The following is a 22,774-nucleotide window of genomic DNA, read 5'->3' as shown; positions in this document are numbered from 1 at the left end:
GAGCATGTGTGTATGCTAAAGTGGTAACATAAGGCTAAGACACATTTCTAGTAAATAATAGTTTAAATTATCCTGGAATGTAAGAGTGCACTTGTGCAAAACTAGCTGCCCAAAAAGGGAAGCAGAGCTGCAAACCATCCTGCTTGCAAGTTGAGCATGTCAGCAGGAGAGTCACTGAATAAGGACATGTTTGCAGGTCACATAAGCCTGCATCTACCCTGAAACTCATGCCCTAAAAACAGAGGACATACATGCACTTGACTGCAACAACCTGCCCTACACAGGCCTTTGCTTCGTGGCAGGAAATCAGCTGAGACCTCATGGTCAGAGGAGACCAGGTTCCGAGGTGACCTCTGTAACGTGGGCAGATGTGAGGAGAGCAAGGAGCAGGCTTGCACCTGCAACCCAGCCTGTAAGCACTGTCAACCTCATTGCTGAAGCCACCTTCAAGGTGGAATTCAAGCCAGTCTCTCATTTTGAGTAATTCCAGCGGCAACAGGCAAGATGTGGTCTAAACTCCACTCCTGACCTCCCCTCAGCTGAGATGCAGGGGACCATGCAGTCCCTTCTTACCTGTTTCAGAACAAAATCAAGCAGGCAAAGAAGATGCTTAAAGGGCTCTACTTCTGAACATACAGCAAGGACAGCTGGATCTCAAAACATCTGCAGCAGCCACATAAACCTGTGCATTGACAGCAAGAATGGCGTGTGGGTAATTATCAGTAAGGCTGATGGTATAGGTAAAGCCATAAGCAGCAGGAAATGAAAAGTAACGTACAAAGCAGCTGTTTCATCCACAGGCACAATTTAGTGATGCCAAAATGTTGTGCAATACCTGTGATGCTGATAGAGAGGGAGGCAGAACCAAGCTGGGCAGCAAAGCTGATGGGATCCTTGCATCAGGTGACACTGCTGCATGACCTCTGGCAAATCATTTAACCCTCCCAGGATTTAGGCTCCCTTTTGTACAAGCCTCTTCTTATTAAATCTGTAAGATGGACAGAGTGTCATCAGACTGGGTTGTTGCCCTGCTTTACTGGGCCCCTGATTTTTACCAGAATTGCTGTTCTAGTGCAAATGAGCAAAACAAAAATGTGAAGTTTTGCAACTTGTGAATCTGAGGGGCACAAATGCACACTGTGCAGAGCTGGAATCTTGCAGTGACACAAGACTTGCTGATGCATATCTTTTCTTTGGGCCAGTCTGATTTTAGAAGTGAAATTACATTTCTGAGAGTGGGTAGGGAATAATTCTGCAATAAACACAAAGACATTCACCAGGAACTGTAAAGCTTTTGGTGAGATTCTTGGTGAAATACACACAAAAGCAGATGGAGGCAGTGCAGAGGTGCAGTATGACCCTGTAACTCAACAGTCAGTGGGAAAATAGCATGGCTCAATAACAGGGAATATGTTTGAGCTGGAGGGGGAATAAATCACTGAACTGGAATCTGAAATGCTAGGCTCTTATGTTCAACATGCCACTCCAGCATCCCCAGCCTCCAACAGATGCCCTGCATGCCATACCAAGCTGAAGTCAACCATATGTTTGTAGCTAAGCTACGAAATTCATTTGTCAAGTCCCGGCAGTTTTTGGCAAGTTGTCCTGTACTGTATGTGTGGTCCACTACACTGAAACAGGCATTCAGAGCCTGGCAGTGGGTATAGGATCCAGAGGCAACACAGCTGACAGTTTCCCTGCTCTGACTTCTAATGCTGTGTAATAATGAATGGTGATAGAGAAGACTCAAGCTGAAGATGTTTCGGCACTGTTGCTAGGCTTAAACCCTGCTGAAGGCTGCTGGAACAAGCTATAAACACGTATCCGACCTCCACACCAACTGCGTAAACTCAGAAGCCGCCTGCTTCATTCAGGGACTGTATACCCACCAGAGAGTCTGGAGCCTGCTAGACTAGAGGCAAGTCCGTGGCTGGCAAGAGTCACTGTGACAGAGATGTAGATGATGCTATGACAATGCATGGGTGGATGACGGGCAGGAAATGATTTTTGGGTGTTTTGAAAATGAACACATAATCCAGAGTTATGGGCCCTCATTAATCAGGTGGAGAAATCTCGAGGTGCCAAATCTCACAAGAACAGCCAGAGGACTTGGAGTCCCTTGTAAGCTCTGCTTAACTGAAGCCTTGGCATGACGTTTGCCCAAATTCCAGATCCCAATTCAAATATCACCACTTTGGCCTACAAACAGTTGCCTAGTAGCTCTGATTCAAGCTGATTCACAACAAAAGATAAATCTTTCTGCTTCTATAAGAAAGCAAAAAGCTGCTGAGAAATTCTTTAATCCCTCTGCCTTGTGCAATCTTGGGCTGGTAGTTCTTGCAGTAAGAAGAGGTCAGTCCCATTTCTTCACCTCCTGAACCCACATTCCTCTTTCCTGCTGTGTAGGTTTCTCCAGACAGTCCTGCCACCATATTTTTTTAATACAGCAAGAAGTGCAAAAGGAGGCAGAACTGTCAGAAAGAGGCTTCATTACATTTTTCTACATACGGCCTAAAGATGCAATTTTTGCATGAGAGGAAAAAGACAGAATCTCAGTCAAGATCATCTCATCTACAGAAGGAACTCATGAAAGTCAACAGGTACCATCTAACCTTTTCCATAGTGAAAACAAGACTCATGAAACTACTGTTATGTAGAGAAGAACAGTGATTTGTCCCCCAGTGACAATGCCTACTGTATTCTACAATGCCCCGGTGAAAAAGCCTACTCTAAGGCTGCATTCTGACACCTCTGGTCCTCCAGCAACCCAGCTGTCCCTTAGAGTTCTTGAAGACTCATTTCAGTTCTTCTATGACATAGAAACTCAAATAGCCCAAACCCTGACAGGCTGCACATTTTGGGCTAGACTAAGTCCTCGAGAATACCAGACTATATTTGTTTCAACTATGATAGGCAGAAGACACAGGCACTCAAGCACCTATTTAGACAACCTTCAGGCTCTGGAGGGCGAATCAAACTCCTTTGTGAAAGCAACATCCTGGCAAAAGCATCCACAGCTTCTCCCAGGTAGTTTGAAAGATAACTATATTTCATATCTGCCCACTAAATCAGCCAGAAAATCCCAACAGTGCCATCCAGGAAGTGTTTCATCCATAACATGCAAAACCCATTTCCCAACTTGAGCAGGGGGAAAACAACAATGAGATAAAAATAAAGTTTTACAAGGTATATGCCACACTCCAGACTATCTTCTGAAAGAGCAACACCTCTGAGCAGAAAACAACTTATTTACAGATGGATTCTAGTGCCATACTGCAGTGGTTCTTTCCCACCTCCCACTTACACTGCCATTACATGCTAAGTTTCACACTCCTGCTGATCCAGGCTGAGGTTGTGCAATGCTCTGGGCAGGAACAGAGCAGCTTCCCAGGCAGCTTCCCCATGCCTGTCCCAGCACAGCACAGGGGACAGGCAGCATCAGGTTGTCCTTTTGCTGGGAAGGGCTCAGCACCACCCCTGTGCATCTGGACCCAGGTACTCACCTAAGAGCTGCACTCCACGGGTGAGTCCATAGACATCGATCAAAGCCCAGAGGGGCTCTGCTGTCCTCACCCCACTGAAGAACAGCATCGCAGCGGAGTCGTTCACCCGATAGAAAACCCGTCCCTTCTTGTCCACCCAGAAGGCTATGATGTTCCCCTCATTCGCAAACTCTTCTGGCAGAGCCTTGGCCCAAAAACCGCTTTGGGAAACCAAGTCAGGGCATGCATACTTCGGCAGAGTGTCAGGGTTAATCCTCGATGGATCCTTGGAAGAAAACCCGAGTCGAAGAGCCCCACTCCAGCAACACTGCTTTTTAGTGATCTGCAAAGGTAACAGCAGCAGTTAACAGTGTTTGGTGCTTCAACATCTACTTATACACTACAGGCTCTATGCCATCGAGCACTGATGGTGCAGTGCAGATGAGCCCACTAGAGTTAGATAACCATTTTACCCACTGAACACTGCTGTAGCTTTCTCAGCTGCAAGCAGCCACGTTGCACACTTAGGATGCAATGCACATATTAAAAAAATTAAATCAATCAAATTACATTAATCCAGAAAGGTGAAATGTAATTACAGCTGCATCATGATTCACTTCTATTTCTACGATAATTTCTTTTGGCCTAAGAATCATCCTCTCACAAAATGTGCCAAAAAATGACCATAAGAGCTTTTATCTCAGCACCTGCAGCAGCAGAGCTCTTCTCACATGGTGTCTGGATGATGGAGTCTCTCATGACCTGAGGGAAATGCACTGGCTCCAGAATCACAGTCACCACCATAGGGTTTTCTAGGTTTGCCAGCCAAGTAGTTTGTCATATTGAATGAAATCATGGCCTTGCAGCAGAGAACTCGTATGCAGGATAGCATTATTTAAAGTATTTAGCTATATTAAATACACAGTTAGGATGCAACGATAGACGTCTTGTGATCAGGGAAAACCCGTTTATTCCAGCTGTAAGTGGTGTTTTTCAAGATATATTGTGCACATCTACACTTCACCTGTCAATACGTGGTTACTCAGTGTTTCTGGAGTCAGGAAAATCTATTATAGATTTTTGGGATGGTGCATGTGTCATATTCACCCTCCTGCACTTGGGAGACAGCAGGACAAAGGGTCACAGATGACTGTGCCAGTCATTGGCTTCTCACCCAAACTGAGTCCTGGACTGAAGGGAGCTGAGGGGAGCAGGCAGCAGGTCCTAAACACATGCTGCACATCCAAAGCACCACTTAAAAAGTCCCTGTCTTTCCATGGAAGGAGGGAATCTTCCAGGGTTGGTACAGTCCCCAGGTAGAGATGATGCCCTTGGAGATTTTTTTCTCTCATTTTGTTGTTTCAGCATGGACCTTCAGGGAACTGCTCCTTTCAAAGGGATTAGCCTCTCCAGCATTCAGACTATGGAGTGAAAGACCTAAGGATGCTGGACTCAGTGCTGATGTGGGGGCCAAGGACAGTTCCTGCAGACCAGTTGACACATAACTGATGTTTGTGTTCATGCACTAAATCTGCTGCAAACATGACAGCACTTGAGATAGTCCTCTTGCATCAAAGCCTTGGAAGCCTCGATCAATTTCACTCTCGGCTTTAGGACAAGGGCAGAAATATAGATAGGTACCACTGCCTGGATGTCACATAGAACTTGCTACCTTGCTGATATTTCTTCTTCTGCCAAAGTGCTCATGCCTGGGGTGAGTGCCAATGCCAGAGACTAAACAGTCCAGGATTCCAGGACTTTGTCCTCAAAAGCTTGGCAGCAGCCCCTTGTATCGCAGCTTGAAAGAACAGGAATTTCACTGTAAGATTCTCCAATACATTTTCTTTGGACATCTGAGTTCTCTTCTAATCACCTTTGCAAATACTGCATTCTTCTTTCACATGTTCCAGTCCAAGGCAAATCTGGAGCATGTGCCCTTGGGGACACAACAGTCTCACAACAAAGACATTGTTCAAACCCTACAGACTCTGTTTCATAATTAAAACATCTGAGAAAATAATTATGACCTTCAGAAAAGAAGTTATCAAGAGACAGGTCCTCATTTACGTGAATGTTGCTCTTTATCCCTACTCAGTCCAGCCCCGCACCTGAAGTGTTTACATGAAACACTTGAGCACTGACCTCAATCTCAAGAACCACGGGAAGCTTCTGCTTGAGGGATGGACACTGAAATGGAAGATTTGCTATTTTATGTGCCTGGCCAGGATGGGATGGGTTCATGCATATCTGCAGTGGAAGAGGTGTGGACAGGCCATGCATGTGCCAAAACAGGGAATATAAGCACACTCCAAGAAGCAGCCTGGATTATTTATTGCAGCAAATTTACTGCAAGCCTTAAAAGCTTTTGGGTTTGAGATAAATACAGTCTCATTGTTATTTGTACAATTTAGTCTTTCACAGTTTCTTGCCAATACTTCACAGCAATCACAGGCCACATGAAGTAAATAGTCATATGGTAATCAAGGCTGCACATGTTCCATGTATTAATCAGCACCTATAAACAGTTCTCAATACAGTCTGACCACAGGCAAACTAATATCCAAATTAAAATCTAACATAAAGCCTGCCAAGAATTAGACATAGCTGGACGAAGGGTAGACAATTGTGCTAAAAAAGGCAATGGTTAATGATGGATCAAATTCCCTCTTCAGCAGTCACTGCTAGCAGAAAAGCTTGGGAGGTCCACTGGGTACCAGAAAGGAGAAGAAGATACAATCTGCATCCAAACAGCTAAGCCATGGCTGCTTCCACAGGCTGCTCCTGCTTTTGTGCCACTTTTGACAACCTCACCTCACTCCTTAGCAGTGCCCTGAGTAACACAGAGGAAACCATGATGGGACATGTAACTTGGAGGCAAAGAAACAGGAAATTTCCCAAACCACACACAGCTGTCTGCCTGATGGCATCCCCAAAGCTGCAAACAAATCTCAGAATAAAACCCAAGATACAACACCTAAGAAATAGAATGGTATCTCCTGACTTCTTTATTTAGTTTTTCAAGGGGAGTTTAGAATTTATACAACCTGAACAATGAAGTTCATGGTTAGCATGTACCTGATAATGCTTAAAATGCCATTTGCTACAGGCACACGCAATTACAAGGCAATCACAGGATGGACTTTTCAGAAAAGCAAAGATGTTTTCACATTTCCATCCATCCCTAGAGTGCTGAAGCCTGTTGATGACTCCCATGAGACCTTCTCAGTAGACTCAGCAGGAGTTCTGCTCATAAATCCCTTGTGTAGAGATGGGAGATTTGCATGCCTATCCTTCACATATGTTATGCGAGCTAAAACCCTAAATACAAAGTGATTAACAAGTGTGAATTTCCTGACATAGCTACATTGTTTCAGAATGACGAATAAATAACCCAAAACATTTGCCTAAATCCAATTAAATCTAAACCAAATCAAATCTTTGATGGTGTTTTAAAAAAAAATGCTGCTTTCATCTCCTCCCAAATAATTTCTTGCAGTTGTTTGTCCAAACTGCTGGCCAGCATGCTAAAAATCCCATTAGGCATGGTGATGGAGCTGTCAGGTTTATAGCCTGAACAGAAGCAGTAGGAGCTCCACAGGAAACATAAGACTGCAGGAAGGATTTTCTCCTTCAAGGTTCTGAGACCCTAAAAAGTGCTTCAATACCTACTTGGACAGATGGATTTCTTAATCAGAAAGCAGTGTCTGGTGCACTTGGAGACATGCTGAACTTCCCAAGACAGCAGTAGCACAAGGGGCACCAACTCCATCCTCTTGGCTACCACAGACACAAAGGAAGTTAAATTGGCCGCTGCTAGTGAGAAAAATGTGATGCCTGCAATGTTTTCTCCTCTGACCTTAGCACTATCAGGTGACTGATTCAACCACCAGAAAGATCCTTTTCTTAGAGCTTTCATCCTTTCAGCAAAACCGTTTTATCTTCCCTGCCAAGCACACAGGCAAGCACCTCCATTTTCAGGTTCTTTTTGTTTGCCTTTTTACCTCCTACCTGTCATCGGTGGAGAGGCTGACTCCCACCTCCCTGAGACCAGCCCACATTGCTGCCTTGTTTACAGGAAGAAAAAGGCTTGGTTGGGAACAGAACTTAGTAACTAACCCCACACCCTCCCTCTTGCAGAGGGAGCCTACAGGACACATTGACTAGAGAGATATTGAGCCTGCTGCCTTTCAGGCTGAACAATACAGCCCCCTTTTTCTTGCTATTGTCCAATCAATCTCAACTTAGTCTGTTGTTCCTTGTCAAACATCCAGATAAGCTCTTTTGGAGTATGGATTTCCCCTTTCTTCCCAGTTTTTAAATAAGCCTCAACCGATAGCTCCAAGAACTACAATGACAAAAGCAGATGTACCAACAGAGATCTTTAAGGACATGGCCTGACTACTATGCTTTCAAAGGAAGAGCTAGAGATCTGGTGCAAGTGCCAAAGCCCAGTACACCCCACCATTCATTCCTAGCACCTCCCATGTCAAGAAGGGAAGGTATCATTTACTCACCTTAAGCCTGACTTGTTCATAAATGACAATGGGCCTGTTGCTGAAGGTAATGGCATTGCAGAAGCTAGCCTGGCGCTTCACTGCCTTCTGTGTTGTGTCCATGATGATCTGGGATCCCTTTGTGTGGGGATGGAAAAGCAGAGGGCTGATGGACAGAGCTCCACACTGTGGGATAGGGAGACAGTGCTTCTGCTTGTGGTGGCATCGATGGGAGGAAGTTGAAAACGACCCACCTATGGAATCTGAAAGCAGAATAGGGGGAAAAAAGCATTTAAAATGTGCTGTGAGTATTAAATAAAAATTTTCAAAACAAAAAAAAAAGCAGGGGTACTTCAGAGGGGAACTACAGACCAAAAAAAGAGATAGCCAAATCCCCACTCAGTAAATCACTAAGGGTTTCCAGCGCATCTTGAACAATGAACAGCCACAAGCATGCAGAAGGCTCTCATCTGGAGTGTAACAGCACAGCACACAACATGGAGAATGCATCTCATCACTGAAATCACAGGCCATTTTGAGGCCACACAATAGGAGACAAGGCAAGAATTTGGTACAAAACTGGAGCTAAGCACGTGTGAAGTTGCTGTATGAAAGCATGTCACCTTTTAGGAAAATCTTCCAGAGGACTGCCACACAACTTGACCATTTCTCTCACTCCTTTGCAAGAGCAACCCATCAACCCTTGCTTCCACATGTCCAGGCAACCTTAAGTGCCAGCCCAGATACATAAATTGCTAATTTATACTCAAGCACCACTCAGCCAAAGCCCTCCTGGATTCCTCCACCAACCACAATCCTTTCTCCTCTCTTCTCCACTGATGGGAACCTCAGACAGGATCCCACTTGTCATGAAGGCACTGACCAGCATGCTGTGATTCCGATGAGGAAAGCAAAGAGTGAGACAGAGAGATTACATCTTTCTCTATGCAAGGGCCTACACAAAGAGTCAATGCATGATCAACACAGTCACGACAGCAGCTTTGTTCATGAATGAATGGATGCGTGAGATTCTTTTCAACAGAGAGCCTGCAGCAGTTCAAGCACAAAACAATCATTATACTGAACACAAGTCATCTGCCTCCTTTTCCTTGTGTGCACATACACACTACATTATGCACATATGTTTGGGAGGAAATACTCATAGATTTGGAAACAGAGTATCAACAGAATAAAGAATTATTTCATTATAGACTCAGAGATGCAACAAAAGCAAATATGACCTTAGCAATGTGCCAGTTTGTGCTGTAAAGATGCATGACTAAATAGTATGGTTGACAACTCTATTCCTCAAACACGTAAATTATAAAAACTAATTATATACTTCATGCAAATTAATTGCTGAAAGTTATGTCTTTATATAGCTACTATAACATATTGCTTACATCTCTAATTCAGTTCTTGTCTTTGTAATATAAAGCCTGGACCCTCTTACTCCCAGTATTTGGGGCAGTTTTAGATTATAGCTACATGAAATTGTAATGTCACATCATCAGGGTGACCCTGCATAACTACCAACAGAATTTAAAATCCTGTATCCTGAGAGAACATTTTAACTCCAGCATCAGTCACTTCAGCCCTTCTCCTCTGATCTCCTTGTTGGTTTTTCCCTCCATTTTCAGCAAAAATGGTATCCCTTTGGCACAGAGCAGAGAAGCCAGGCAAACAGAACTTTAAAAACTTTCATTAATGCATTATAGGAGAGATGAATCAATTAAGAGTTATTTGATGCTAAAAACTATGTGGAATGCAAGTCATCTTCTTTCTGTTTCTCACACATAGAGGAGGAGAAATGGAGGATAATGGTTAGAGTTGGAAGGGATCTTAAGGAACATCAAGATCCAACCCCCCTGCACCTCCCACTAGACCATGCTGCACAAGGCCTCATCCAACCTGGCCTTAAACACTCCAGGGATGGGGCACCAACAGTCTCCTTAGGTAACATATTCTAGTACCTTACTACCCTCATGGCAAAGAATTTCTCTCTAATCTAACCTAAATCTATCCTCTTTCAGTTTAAAACCATTATTCCTTGTCCCATCACTACCCTCTCTGGTGAAAAGTCCCTTCTCAGCTTTCCTGTAAGTCCCTTCCAGGTACTGTAAGGTCCCTCCGAAGCCTTCCCTGCTGGCCATGCTTCTTTGGATGCAGCCCAGGATGCTGTTGGCCTTCTGGGCTGTGAGCACATACTGGTGGCTCATGCCAAACCTCACACCTGCTGCCACCCCCAAGTCCTTTGCCTCTATCCATTTGCCCCCCTCCCCCAGCCTGGATTTGTGCCTGGACTTGCACCAACTCAGGTGCAAGAATACCACGAAAAACAGAGGCTCATCTGAGCAGGCAGGTGGGGTAGAGGGAAACCCTCAGGAGGAACAGACTGCATGGAAGGAGTAGCTTGACAGACAGAAGGTCAGGATGAAGCAGCTCCCATGATCCTCATCCTTCATCCATGATCCATACCCAGCACAGTGTATCCTGGGTGGTCAGAAGACAAAACAAGCTGCAACAGCCCTGCAGAGAAAACCTTCTGAGGTTACCTCCTAAGATCTGTTTAATTAGTGGCTGTTTTATGTACCAAAACCAGGCAGCTGTGTCCTTTCCAGTACCAATAGCTTTTTTCCAAACCAGGTAAGTCCTCTATTGCCACCGCTCTGGAACCCTGCTAAGCCCTCAGCTTTAGAGAAACCATGCTGGTGAGTTCCTTGGGCTTAATAATATTTTGTAAAGAAGCATTTCCTTTATCAGTGCAAACATGATGCTATTCACCTTCACTAATGATTATGAACCAGAGGCAGCAAAAGTGGCTGACTTAACCTTGCTCCACTCCACCTCCCCAGGTGAGTCGCACTGATCCATAGGGATAAGACCACCAACAGATGGTCAAAGCAAACCATCCCAGCCTCTCTTTTATCAGAAACTTTTCGGGTTGCTGGATCTCTCCATTGCTCATCTCTTAGTTGTCTCTCTGTTTCTGCTATATCTCTTTTATTACAAGTAGGTAAACTGACTAAAAGCAAGCATCTAGCATAGAAACTTCCATTCATCCCTTTTCCAGCTTCTCTAAAATCTATGTGAAGTCACAGTGATTTCTGAAACAAGACACATTTGGAGGGATATAATCAATCATAGAAGACAATATATAGTCAAAGGATCCATAGAAAAATATCAGAAATTATTTTTCTGGATTTTCCCAGTCTTGCTTTTTTTCAGCACCTCTTTGAAATTTTTTGGGGTGCACATATGCGAAGGAGAAGATACTACCAGTGACTATACATTCAATAGATGCCAACTTTGCATCCAGACATGAATTTTGTAGCTTAAACATTTTGCTTCGCTCACCAAAACCAATTCATGCAGCACAAAGGCACACACACTAATCAATTTGATTTAATATCTCCATGCTCTAATTTTACTGGATAACTTGGCTGTGATTCTAATAATTGCTGCACCTCTCTGTAGGATATTGAGTCCTTTAAAATGCAGTAATTGAGTCTCCAAAACTGCCCAAAGCTTTCAAACAAGCTCTGGTAACAACACACATATGTCCAGAGCATCTGCTGGGTGGAGTTGCAGAGCCACAGGGTTCTGCCTGACCCCCCCAGAAGGATGCTGGAGGAAATCTTATTTGCTGTTGACAGTTTGGCATTGCTACGTGAGAAGAGGTCAAACCCATCTCAGGCCAAGGCCAACAGGATGAGTAGAGGCACCTGCTCAGTCTTATGGTTTTATAGGTTGACTGAACTTCAGTTTTCATTTCATGCCCAACAACAGAAAAACCATTGCATTCAGTACCGTGTCTGAACAAAGCCTGTCCCTAACACCATGAGGCCTTTCAAGAGAGCAGCAAAACTGATAATGTACTACTTGATCCCTGAGCCACAAGCACATGGGATGGAACTTCTGAAACCTTTAGTGAGCCAAGATGGACACACTGCACATGCAAACTGCAGTGTGAAGCACTCTGAACCACTCTGCCCTCAGGTGTCCCACTTCCACACTTTTCGGAGCCCTGTTTGGGAAACCAGAATATTGGCCCAAAGGTGTCACACTTCTCCTCCATGTGCACTGTGTGTCCCTGGCCTCCATGCCCCTGAGTGTCTCAAGGCCTGAGCAACATCCAGATGCTACATAAAAGGCAGCATTGGATGTTCTCATCTTAACAACTTGCATCCCAAAGCCTGTCAGGGGTTCTCACCAGAAGTTTCATGCTCAGCAAACATTAGGCATAATCTTAAAGGCTTGGGATTTCTTAAATGCTACAATAAATGACCGGAATTTTTTTTTTTAATACATTTCTTCCAGTTGAAACAAATCTTGACAGACACGTATGAGAATATTGTCAAAACTTACTTCATACTGAAAGCCAGCTGCAAGGTATTTAAGATAAACTTTTTAGAGCATGTGAAATGAGTGGCATTTAGAACTGAAAGAGAAAAGACTTCAAAACAGAGCCCAGGCGCTGACACATGGGGGTAATGACAAATCCTTGTACACCTGGGGGATTGGAGAGGGAAGGTCTGGAGGTGGTGAAAGAAGTACCTGTCCTGCAGGTTAGGGACAGTAAAAGGAGTGGACAGGGCAAAACACCACAATATATAGAGAGAGACAGGTTTCAAAATTATTTCACTATCAACAGAGAGTACTTTATCTGGCAGGTGGCTGTGTATATGCATTTAAAATGAAGGTTTATGAGATGAAAAAGAAAGAAATAATATGTGCAGGTGTGGGGGATGCAGGGGAAACTCTGCCTCAGGGACATACATGGCACAGAGAAGCCCTGGTGCTGAAAGAGAGATGCACAACCTCCCCAAAGCTGTGTGGCTACGAGCAACACAGGGAGAAAAAAAAAAACAACTATGAGCTGAATGCTCATAATTTACAGATTTTTGAGGTGTTCTCATAATTAGGGGAATTATGACAGTGAAATACAATGTTGCTAGTTAGAGTTATCCTTCATATTTGCTAATAAAGTTCAAAAGGAGAAAACCCACAATGGATTAATTATGGTAGGCTTTGTAAATAGATTCTTAAAAGCACACTTCAAGATACCATTGAAATAAATATGAGCTTAAAATAAATATGAGCTTAACACCAGTGCCAACCTTGCTTTCTCACATGCAGCCTGACCCAGGGCATGTGCTAAGAAGAGAGGGAACCATAAATTAATGCAAAATAAAAACTAGGGTTTCTTCACCACCTTTAAAAACACATTTTTTGTTCTAGAAGGAATAAGTTATCATGTATTTACAACCTATATCCAGCTCTCCCTGTGTCTGTTAGGATGACAGCTATCAGCTTGCTTTCATCATGGTCAACTATTCATCTTGGCATTACAAGACAGCAAGGAAACAAAGCTTTGCCCTTCTACAAACACCAACTATAGCTTTGCAAGTGTTGGGGTACTCTATGATGGACATGCAAAGAGTTAATTCTGGAGCATTACATCCAGAAGACCTAAATTATGGAGCATCTTGGATTAAACTTTAGTGAAATAGGGACATATCTACAAGGTGGATCTGAGCCAGCAGGTCAGATCTAGCACTCCCATCCAAGACTCAAAAACACGTCAAAGCCACAGCATAACTGACTTTCATCTGTGCTATTTTAGCAGTGATGAGATGTATCAAGAGAGTAGGTTTGCACATAGTGTAAGATTTTCCATTTAAATTGCAAACCACAAGACCAGAGGCAGGTGCAGGCAGACTACATGCACATGAAAGGAGATAATACTAGTCAGGATAGGGCTTGTAGTTAGTTGGCTGTTTTGTTTTTTTTTTTTTAACCAAAAACCAAAGCTCTGTTTAAAGTAACAGATCTGAAAGACAGCCAGGGTGGTTTTCACACATCTAATTTGAGGGTGATCCACAATGGAACCATCTTTCAGACCTGACTGATGGGTGATAGGGAAGTGCTTATCGATAACTTCACAGTGAAGAAACTATTTTGATTTCATAGAGAAAAATCAAACCAGTAAAAGACATGCAAAAAGTGACAATAAGGACAAAGGGAAGGAAAACAGGAACAACAGGAGAAATTTGCAGTAAATTAAATTGTGGCAAGATTTTGCCAATGGCAGAAAAGAGAAGTCTGAAGCTGCAGAAAAGAACAGAAAGTCTGTATCCCAAAGATAAGACAGAATCTGCAAGACTCAGGACACTGATATACTTGCACAGGTTTAGGAGAAAGGGCTGAAAAAGAGACTGTAATTTCCTCTGCCTCTCAGCTCTATGGGATGTTCCTTTGCCCTCCAACAGGTGCAGCGCAGTAGGAGCAGAGATGTGTCCTGTTGTACAGTCACTCCTCATGCAGAGACAGAAATCTCTGCAGAAGTTCCAGGCAACTACCTGGGTGTGAGGCTTTTGCAGCAACATCTGCTGAACCCATTGAACAAGTCCCTGGGTACATCTCAGACATGAGGCTTTAAGAATGTTTGCTTGAAGACAATGCTGAGGCTATGAGCATCAGTAAGAGCCAGAAGTGTGGCCATTTTTATAAAGGCTGTAAAAATAAGGTAAAAAAGAGCTGAGAACTGACAGGAGAATAAGAGCTTTGCTTCAGTTATAAATTATAAGCCTAAATTGTTAGTAGTATTTCACTACAAAGGCAAAAAAGAAATCAGAGCCAAAATATAGAATGGCCAAAGGAGACTTAAGTACCACAGAGAGGTGAATCTGATAACTGACTGTAGGAAGGATATAGCTGAACAAATGTTTGTGGCTGAAATCACCCAGAGAGTGATGAGAAGATGCTCCAAGGCAGAGCCTAGAGGAGCCATGGTCAGATGTGGGAAGGAAGATAAGGAAGACCCTTGAAACACAGGAGAGAGAAAGAGAGGACAGCAGAGCAGGACAGAGCAGGGGAGGCAAACCCTCACACACACATCTTCAGGAAGAACAACCCAGCTGACAACACTGCAAGCACTTAAAAATACCAAGCACCATGAAGGTGGCTGATAATGCCCTTCTTTTTGTGACAAAAAGATGTCATCAGAAGAGAGGTGTGTGAATCTATATTTTTATAAACACATGTGGGTGCCTTGAAGAAGCCCCTTCCCCATAGAGATTCATTTTCAAATTTAACTTCTTCAGTGCTGATGCCGTGTAATCATCCCCCATCCCTCGCTCCCTACTCAGGCACCGTGTACTCAGATTTCTGAGTCATTCACGGCAATTCAGTCACCCTGGTGGCATGCCAGGGAGGGCAGCTGCGAGACCTCCTGCACTGCTCCTCTTCCTCCCACCGTTTGCAGGCTCCCTCCTCACCCTCTCCTCATGCAAATCCCCCTGAGCTCCTGAGGACCATAAGCCTGCTAAGCACATAAGAACAGCAAGAGCATAAGTAAGCAGCCATATGCTCCCATCTGCTGCATAAGGAGAGGGGGTGAGCAGCTCCCTGGAAAGATGCTGGGCAGCACGAATTGCCATGGGAGCTGCGTCCTCCAGGGTCCAGCCAGGTCCATGGGAAGCAGATTGAGATCTCTCCATCAGCAGCAGCTGCTTCTCCCCATTCTATCTTTCAGCAGCTCCCTCTGATCCACAGCAGGAGCAACTTGCATGGACCATATAAATATTTATTTCTGAGAGCAGGAAGGCACTTCTGATGTTATTCTCTTTGCATTTTGGTAGTACTTTGTTATTATTTCTAAGGCATCCTAAGTTAAATGTTGTGAGTAGGAAATTACAAGATAAAAGTTAAAAATGGTGCTCTGGAAGCATCTTAAGATCTCTTTCTTGATCAGTGTTTTTCTTGTGCTGTGATCAGGTCAGGTCTGTCAGCAGTCTAATGAGAAATGTAAAAACATATTTATGTCTCCTAACAAAGAAAGCAAGATTAAGTCCAGTTCAGAACAAGATTTAGGGATGTTTTAAAAATTCTGTTTATCTTTCTCTTGCACATGTGGAGTTTAAGTATCTTCTCTTTGCTAATATTTGATGTTTCAAGAGGAGGAGGAACAACTTGCCCCAGGTGGTGGCTGATCTGTCCACGCTGCAGATGGCAGGACACATGGAATAAAAAAACCCAAAACTTTCCATACTACCTCCTCTTGATAATCCTAATCTTCTCAAAAATAAGCAGGTACACTGTTGTCCATAAGATTACATGAACTTTATAAAACTAGTTATCTTTTCTTCTCTGCCCCACTGCATTAATGAAACTGTTATCTGCCCTAGGTTCTTTTCCAGGAGCCATTTACCTAGGACAATCTAGTGAACTCTCCCACCTACAGTACTTTCAGTTACTCACCTTTTTAGTATAGATCTGAACTATGCACAGAACATTTTACACCTGTATTAATATTACAACATTCCTCTTGATTTATAATCATGTAAACTAAGCCTAAATAGATATTAACTAGGAGCAGTGCTGCAGAAAGCAGGGCCAACAGCACCTCTACCCCTCTCCTTAACCTTATTTGAGTGCACAGAAAGGTCAAACTCAGTGTCTACTCTCACCCTGCTCCTGCTGTGGGTCTGCCAGGAAGCCAAATGATGACTCCACATGTCCTCTCCCCAAATAGCACATCCCATTACCCTGACAGAGATGATGCCTGGGCTAGGCAGGTCCCAGGGTACAATACAAGTACAAACCTTGCCTCAGTTTTCAACAAAATCTCATCCTCATAAGCCTGGTGTTTTCACCCTAGTGCTAACTGCACGCTGCCTCTCCCCTTCTCCTCCTGGAATACTGGGCACAGCTGTGAGGAACAGCTAAACCACTGCCCAGAGGTTTCACTGCACAGCCCACAGTCAGCAGAGCAGCCACCCTCAGAGGGTTCATCATAGTTCAGACTGCAGTAAAGTAGCTACATAAAAGCAGAGCCCAACTGCAAATATTTTATGGCCACGTAGTATTTTCATGCGCTACAAATCAATGTAAAAGATGTTTTCTTCAAGGGGCCTCATATAGACTGTGTTTTTAAAATGCATTCTCTCTGCTAAATATAAATCAGTAAGAGTTTTTGTTCTTCCAAAAGATTAACCAGCCTCAGTATTTTGGGATCTAATTCTGGAATACTTGTAGATGTGCCAGCATTCTCTTCCAATTTAAATACAGTTTAATGGAAAGTCTATCCTGGGCACATTTTCCATGCACGGTGTAATAGCTTGGAAGTTTGAATAATGAGAGATCACCAGTAACAGAAGTAACCTGTCAACATTAAAACTGGGATGGTTGTCAGGACAAGGGGGAAAGGTGAGAGAGAACAAGAAAAAAGCAATTGTAAGAGTGGTAGAGACACTGGCAAATGGAACTGTAGAACCAAAATACAAGAGATGATAAAAAATGGTATAACCTACATACAAAGCCATCCAAAGAAAATGCAGGTTAAAAAAACCTCTGTCCTGAACTCTGATCCTTTGAGTTACCTTTGAATCACAAAATTAAAGATGTGCCTCTGGACTCAAGATGCCAAACTGGACCCATAGCAGGCAACTCACACGAGGTATTTGAAGTTAAATAGGATGTTGTTCTTTATGCTCTACCACCAGTCAAAAGAGATAGAGTTTTAAAAAGGTATGATGAGCATCTTGTCTGGATCATCAACTGGAGGACACTTTCCCACAGCTCTACCATTCATCCCAGTGCATGAGACTACATACTAGAGATATAGAACACAGTGAGAAAAAAATTTTTCTGTGGTTTCTGACCTCCCACATGTGTCTCATTTAGCACAGTTCCCTAATCAGAGACCCCTTCTCACTGAGAAAGACAATGGCTGGAGACCTTGCTGTCTACAAAAATTCTGGCTCTACCAAGTGTCCCTGGAATAGGGCAAATGAACAATAAGACCTTGGAATAGCACTGGCTCCCCAACATAAGATAAAAACATCTCTGCAGAGAAACCATCTGAAGGAAGGTAGTTGGGGTGCTGGTCATGCACACGTAGCTCCAGAGCAGAAAATAAAGTCTCCTGGGGGGATGCCTCTAGAGGGAGTCGAGAAAAATACTCCAAGACATGGATAGCATCTTTAATCTCACAGCAAATTCTAGAGTTGCACCATCTGAAATATCTCTCAGATTTTAGCAATTTAACACTCAAATACCATCAGTTCCTCAAAGCCATGAATGATTTAGAGACCAACATATGAGGTGAGCTTAGATCATGGTGAACCTCTTTCTTCAAGAGCTTCTGGGCTTAGCCACGCTGGGGATTTAGCATCTGCACATGGCTTGTGCCTTCCCAAATACCTCTGTGCACAGCACAGGAATGCCCACAGCACAGCCCTAATGTGCTCCTGTCTTACAGCAGAGCATGTTAGTTAGAACTAACATTCCTTTCAAATCAGAAATGTTGTTGACAACTTTGGACTGCAGTTGTGAAACTTCCAGTGGCTTTGTTGCTTCTTCTGCAATTTGCTATTTGAATGTATAGTAGATGTCATGTGTGCATACCCAAATTTGGCTGGACAGTGTAGATTATGTTTGTCATTCAGTACCACATACCATGAAGTTCTCAGCTGTAATACCATTTCTAAAGAGTCTCAGAAAGCAGTTTTTCTTCTACAATACATGACATTTATACTTGGAGTGCACCTTTTTTCCTACTGTGAACCACTCATTTAGAGTGACTTCAAGGTACTATAAAGTTGGATCATTTTATGTGTAGTATTTATGAAAAATGCAGTACTGAAAGTCATATTTGTTTTACAGTCTTCATCTTGAAGTTCCTCACCACTGTTCTTTGCAGGGTCTCTTGAGAGCATGCCTGCCAAAACCAGCTCTGTTTCCCATCTGTATTTAAAGCTTAGAAAGTAATTCTGAGATGCTGTGATTATTTTTCTGGAGCCCAAGCAGTGCCTTGCCTGAAGGCTCCGGTTCTCTCTTTTCCGTGGTTTCAGCATGTCTCCTCTGCTAATATCTGCCTGACAGTACATGTGAAACAGCTTCTCTCCAAACCTAAGAACCAGCACTCCCTTTCCCACAGAGCAGCCAGGAGACAGCCCGAGGTGATAGAAGGAAAATGTCAAATGACAGAGGCTTCTTGTGAAAAAGATCTTCTGTCCCTCAACTGAAACACCAACAATTTCCAAAGTGCTGCAGCACCCGTTCTGCAGCTGCATTGCTCTCATCACCCAGGGCTGAGGGTCAGTCCATGTCATCCCTGGGCAATATGAGTGGTAGAGACAAGTAAATAGACCTGTAGAACCAAAATCCAAGATATGATAGACAATGAGGGAGTACTAAGTCCTGTCTGTCTGAGGACAACATTGCTCGGCTGTGTGAGCAGGCCACTGACTCTTCTCCAAAAACCTTCTGGTGTTGATGTCTTAGCACTCAGATAATAGTCTTTTCCCCTCTGCAGACCAGTAGCTGTAGGTCCATTCTCACCCAGTACAGCTCGCCCAGCTTTTTTTTGTCTGCTTTGATTTCTTGCTGATAAATTGAAAAATGCCTTTTTCAGCACTGCTGGCTTTGTTAGGCAGCACAGTCCCCCAATTATTTCTATCCATAGCAGTTACCTAAATATCAAATACGTTAATTCTATATAAAGTCCAAAAGTAATCATAAAGAGAAGCCCTTCAAACATGTATCTGCTGAAGGTCTCCAGCCTGCAGGGTTTATTCCTTCGTGAAATGAAATACAAAGCCTTTTAGTTCACAAACAAAAAATGCACCAGAAATTTTGGTCTTGCTCCATCCTGTCTGACTACTCCCAGTGGGACTATTGATTCCAGTGGCTTCTTTTCTGACATTTGGCAGCAATAAATCCTTTAAGCATTAGGTTGCTAGAACTAGCAATTTATCAGGCAGGTGAAAATTTACTATTACATTCACTATTTGGCCATGTTTAACATTCCCTTAATTGTTTCAGGATCACAGAAGCCATGTACTTTACTTCAACTCCCCCTCCACCATTTTTCTATTCAAATCCTCTTTTCTTCTCCCCTACCTCTCCTTCTGCCCATCTCTCCTTGAGAACTCACAGAACACTGGACCTTCCCCTCTGCTTGGTTTGCCATCCCCTCCTCTCCAAAGCGTCTTCCTCTTCCTCCTCCACCTTCCTTGCCACAAGTATTGAAGTTTCTCAGACACTTCCCTTGTTCAACTCTTCCACTTCCACCATCAGCCTCGCCTTATCCACCACATTCTTCTCGCTCATTTTTACTTTTTTTCCTTTCTAAAAAATCTCTTACATTCCCCTGGCTGGTTCTCCTTAAGACAGGCATGTCTTACAAATCCATAAAAAAACAAACCACAACAAACAAACAAAAAAAAACAACCACCACCCTTTTTCTAAAGCATAACAGGTCCTAGTGATTAATCAAGGCTCCTCAAGCTCACAAACTTATAATGAGATGGATATATTTTGGTATTACCAATACCAAATTACAAATTAAATATATCTGCAATATATTCCTGCAAAGTAATACCGTGACTAAACAGTGAAGTTACAGAGTTTGTCATCAAAATTGATTTTTTTCAAGGGTATTGATGAGATGAAAGCACAGCAACTCCATACCTGAGTCCCCCTGCTGAGCTGTTAAACCTCCAGTCAGCCTGGCAGATCTGGCATGAGAGCACAGGACTAAAGCTGCCAGCTCAGTGCAGGGCACCAGCCCTTTCCTCCAGCATCTTCTTGCTGCACAAATAGAAACTATAACCAAGAATCTTTGCCCAGACCAAGGAGGTCTTCAGTAGCACTAGTAGTGTTAACCACTTCACTACTAAATAACTACTTTTTCTCCAGGCAAATAATTTAACTACTGCTGAGGCAAAACTAGGAAAAAAAGCAACATTGCTCCCTTTATGCAAGGATTTGGCCATCCACATATGCATTCCTTCATTAATCTGCACCATAATTTCTGTACCACAGTCACAAGTGGAATCTAAATCATTGACTCTCCTGTTCTCACCTGGCTCTGCAGCACATCACTTGCACCAGTATCAACATCCTCTACCAGTAATTAACCCTGTTTCTTTTGCAGATCAGCATCTGAACCTAGACCATTTAATTAAACCATAAAACTTTAACAGCCACCAGTTAGGGCATAAAGTTACAGTTTATTTTAACAAAGATAAACAGCAACCCTGGCACTTATTCCAAAGAAAAAGCATGAATACTATTCCATCATCCATCGCAGCAATTCCCATGCCAGAGTCATGAAGTTATTATTTAAAATTTTGCTATAAATAGCTGCTGGAATAGGCCGTACAGGAGCTTGTTTTCCTCAGCACCTGCTGCAACAAGTCAGTCAGTAAATAACCAAGGGTGTAGAATTCTTACTGCACAAAAACAAGAGCACATAGAGATGTTTTGTTTATTTAAAGCTGATCCTATGCACTCCCTCATGCTGAGTCTCACAGATACAGAAAAAAGAGCCAGGTCTTGCTCCAAGCTGTTTGAAATCTTCATATAAGAGAATAAACAGCAAGTAGATGGGAATAAGGAATACAACTTTGTAAATAATAATATATTATATTTGAATTTCAGTTGATTTGAATGAATCTCTCAGCTATTCAGTAGATGTGGCCAGTGCACCCCACCCCAAGGACAGTGGGGTGTGACATTACACCTCTTCTGTCACCATAACAGCACATGAAATTGCTCCAGTCCTCTGATCTGCTTAGGCAAAAATACATGTCAAATTAGAAGCAAAAAAGCCCTTTCATGACAAGCCCTCACTGAAATAATTTAAACATTCATGGTTATTTTCTTATGACTTGGGTAACAGTCGATCTCTCTAGCAATTCTGTAGAGAAGGCTACTCCAGTACTTCTTGTAAGAGGGTGCCAAGAAAGCTTTGCCTCCCACAGCTGGGAAATTGTATTAACATCAATGTGTGCAAGCTATGCAGAAGGAAACCTCCCAGCAATTCAGTCTTCAGCAATTTTATATGTTGCAGACTTACTCACATAACCAGTCACCATTTACTGGAGTGAAGTATAGCAGGTAATTGGGGAGGAGATAAAAAGTGACGGTATTTCTAAACATCTAAGGAAGAGAGATGTGCTACAGAACCAAGACAACTTGGAACAAAACACTGTTCTAAAATTTGTGCAAAAGGGCATTTTTGCATGTTGGGATATTGGTAAAACTGGAAAGAGGAAGAAATGCAATGTCATGCAGTTCACAGCATTGTTCCTGATGTAGCCACATTCATGGTGTGACTGCCTTGAAGGTCATGTGCAAATGACAAGCCTAAAGGGCTCAGGAGGCTTTATTCTCTTGGTGGAAAGACACACCATTTCAGAAGAGCAAGTAGCAATTAAGTGTAGAGGCCAGTTCATTTGTCCATTTTCTTTGCTCTTCATAGCTTGAAAAATGGTGGGAAATTCTTTAGTCTTTGTCCGGCTAAGCGATATTTCCTCTAAAAACAAAGATCACTGGATTTTTAAAAAAAAATTTTAGTATATAATTGCACCTTTTTCTCTAAGCCACGCCTCTAAATTATAATTAAATAAGGACCACGCTGAATCCCTGACAGATGCTCCTTCCTGCCAGCACACAGAGATGCAGCTGTTGAACTGGAGTCTGCAAATCCAGACCTCTGGGCCACGAAGCATTTCCCTGATTAGTTTTCTGCACCCAAAAGCAGATCTCACTGCATAATCTGAACAAACTGCTATGAATACATAATATACACAAAATACATTGTCATCAAAGTTGCACAAAGCTAAAAGTGCTATAGATCTTTATTTGTTTCCTCTGATGATGCACCAGAAAATCACTTCTCTGTAGTACTGAAGTTATTTAAGATAACTTGCACCTATTTAGACTTGATTACAGTTGCCCACACAATATTACACATCTCCTGCACTACCAGGCACATAGGCATCACAA

At 42.9% G+C, this 22,774-nt stretch overlaps 1 protein-coding gene across 1 annotated transcript in view; it reads right to left on the bottom strand.

The window, feature by feature from the left end:
- Nucleotides 1-22,774, bottom strand: part of NEURL1 (neuralized E3 ubiquitin protein ligase 1) — a 157,846-nt gene that overhangs the window by 53,875 nt on the left and 81,197 nt on the right. Inside the window, exons 2-3 of the mRNA XM_030453345.1 lie at nt 7,997-8,238; nt 3,504-3,825 (exon numbers count right to left, since the gene is read on the bottom strand). Coding sequence (XP_030309205.1) covers nt 3,504-3,825; nt 7,997-8,238 — 564 coding nt within the window. The remainder of the gene's footprint in view (nt 1-3,503; nt 3,826-7,996; nt 8,239-22,774) is intronic.

This window comes from Calypte anna, chromosome 6 (genome assembly GCF_003957555.1).
Source record: "Calypte anna isolate BGI_N300 chromosome 6, bCalAnn1_v1.p, whole genome shotgun sequence".
In the NCBI taxonomy this organism is placed as follows: Eukaryota; Metazoa; Chordata; class Aves; order Apodiformes; family Trochilidae; genus Calypte; species Calypte anna.
The sequence above is the reverse complement of the archived record's forward strand: the minus strand, read 5'-3'. Positions and strand labels throughout refer to the sequence as shown.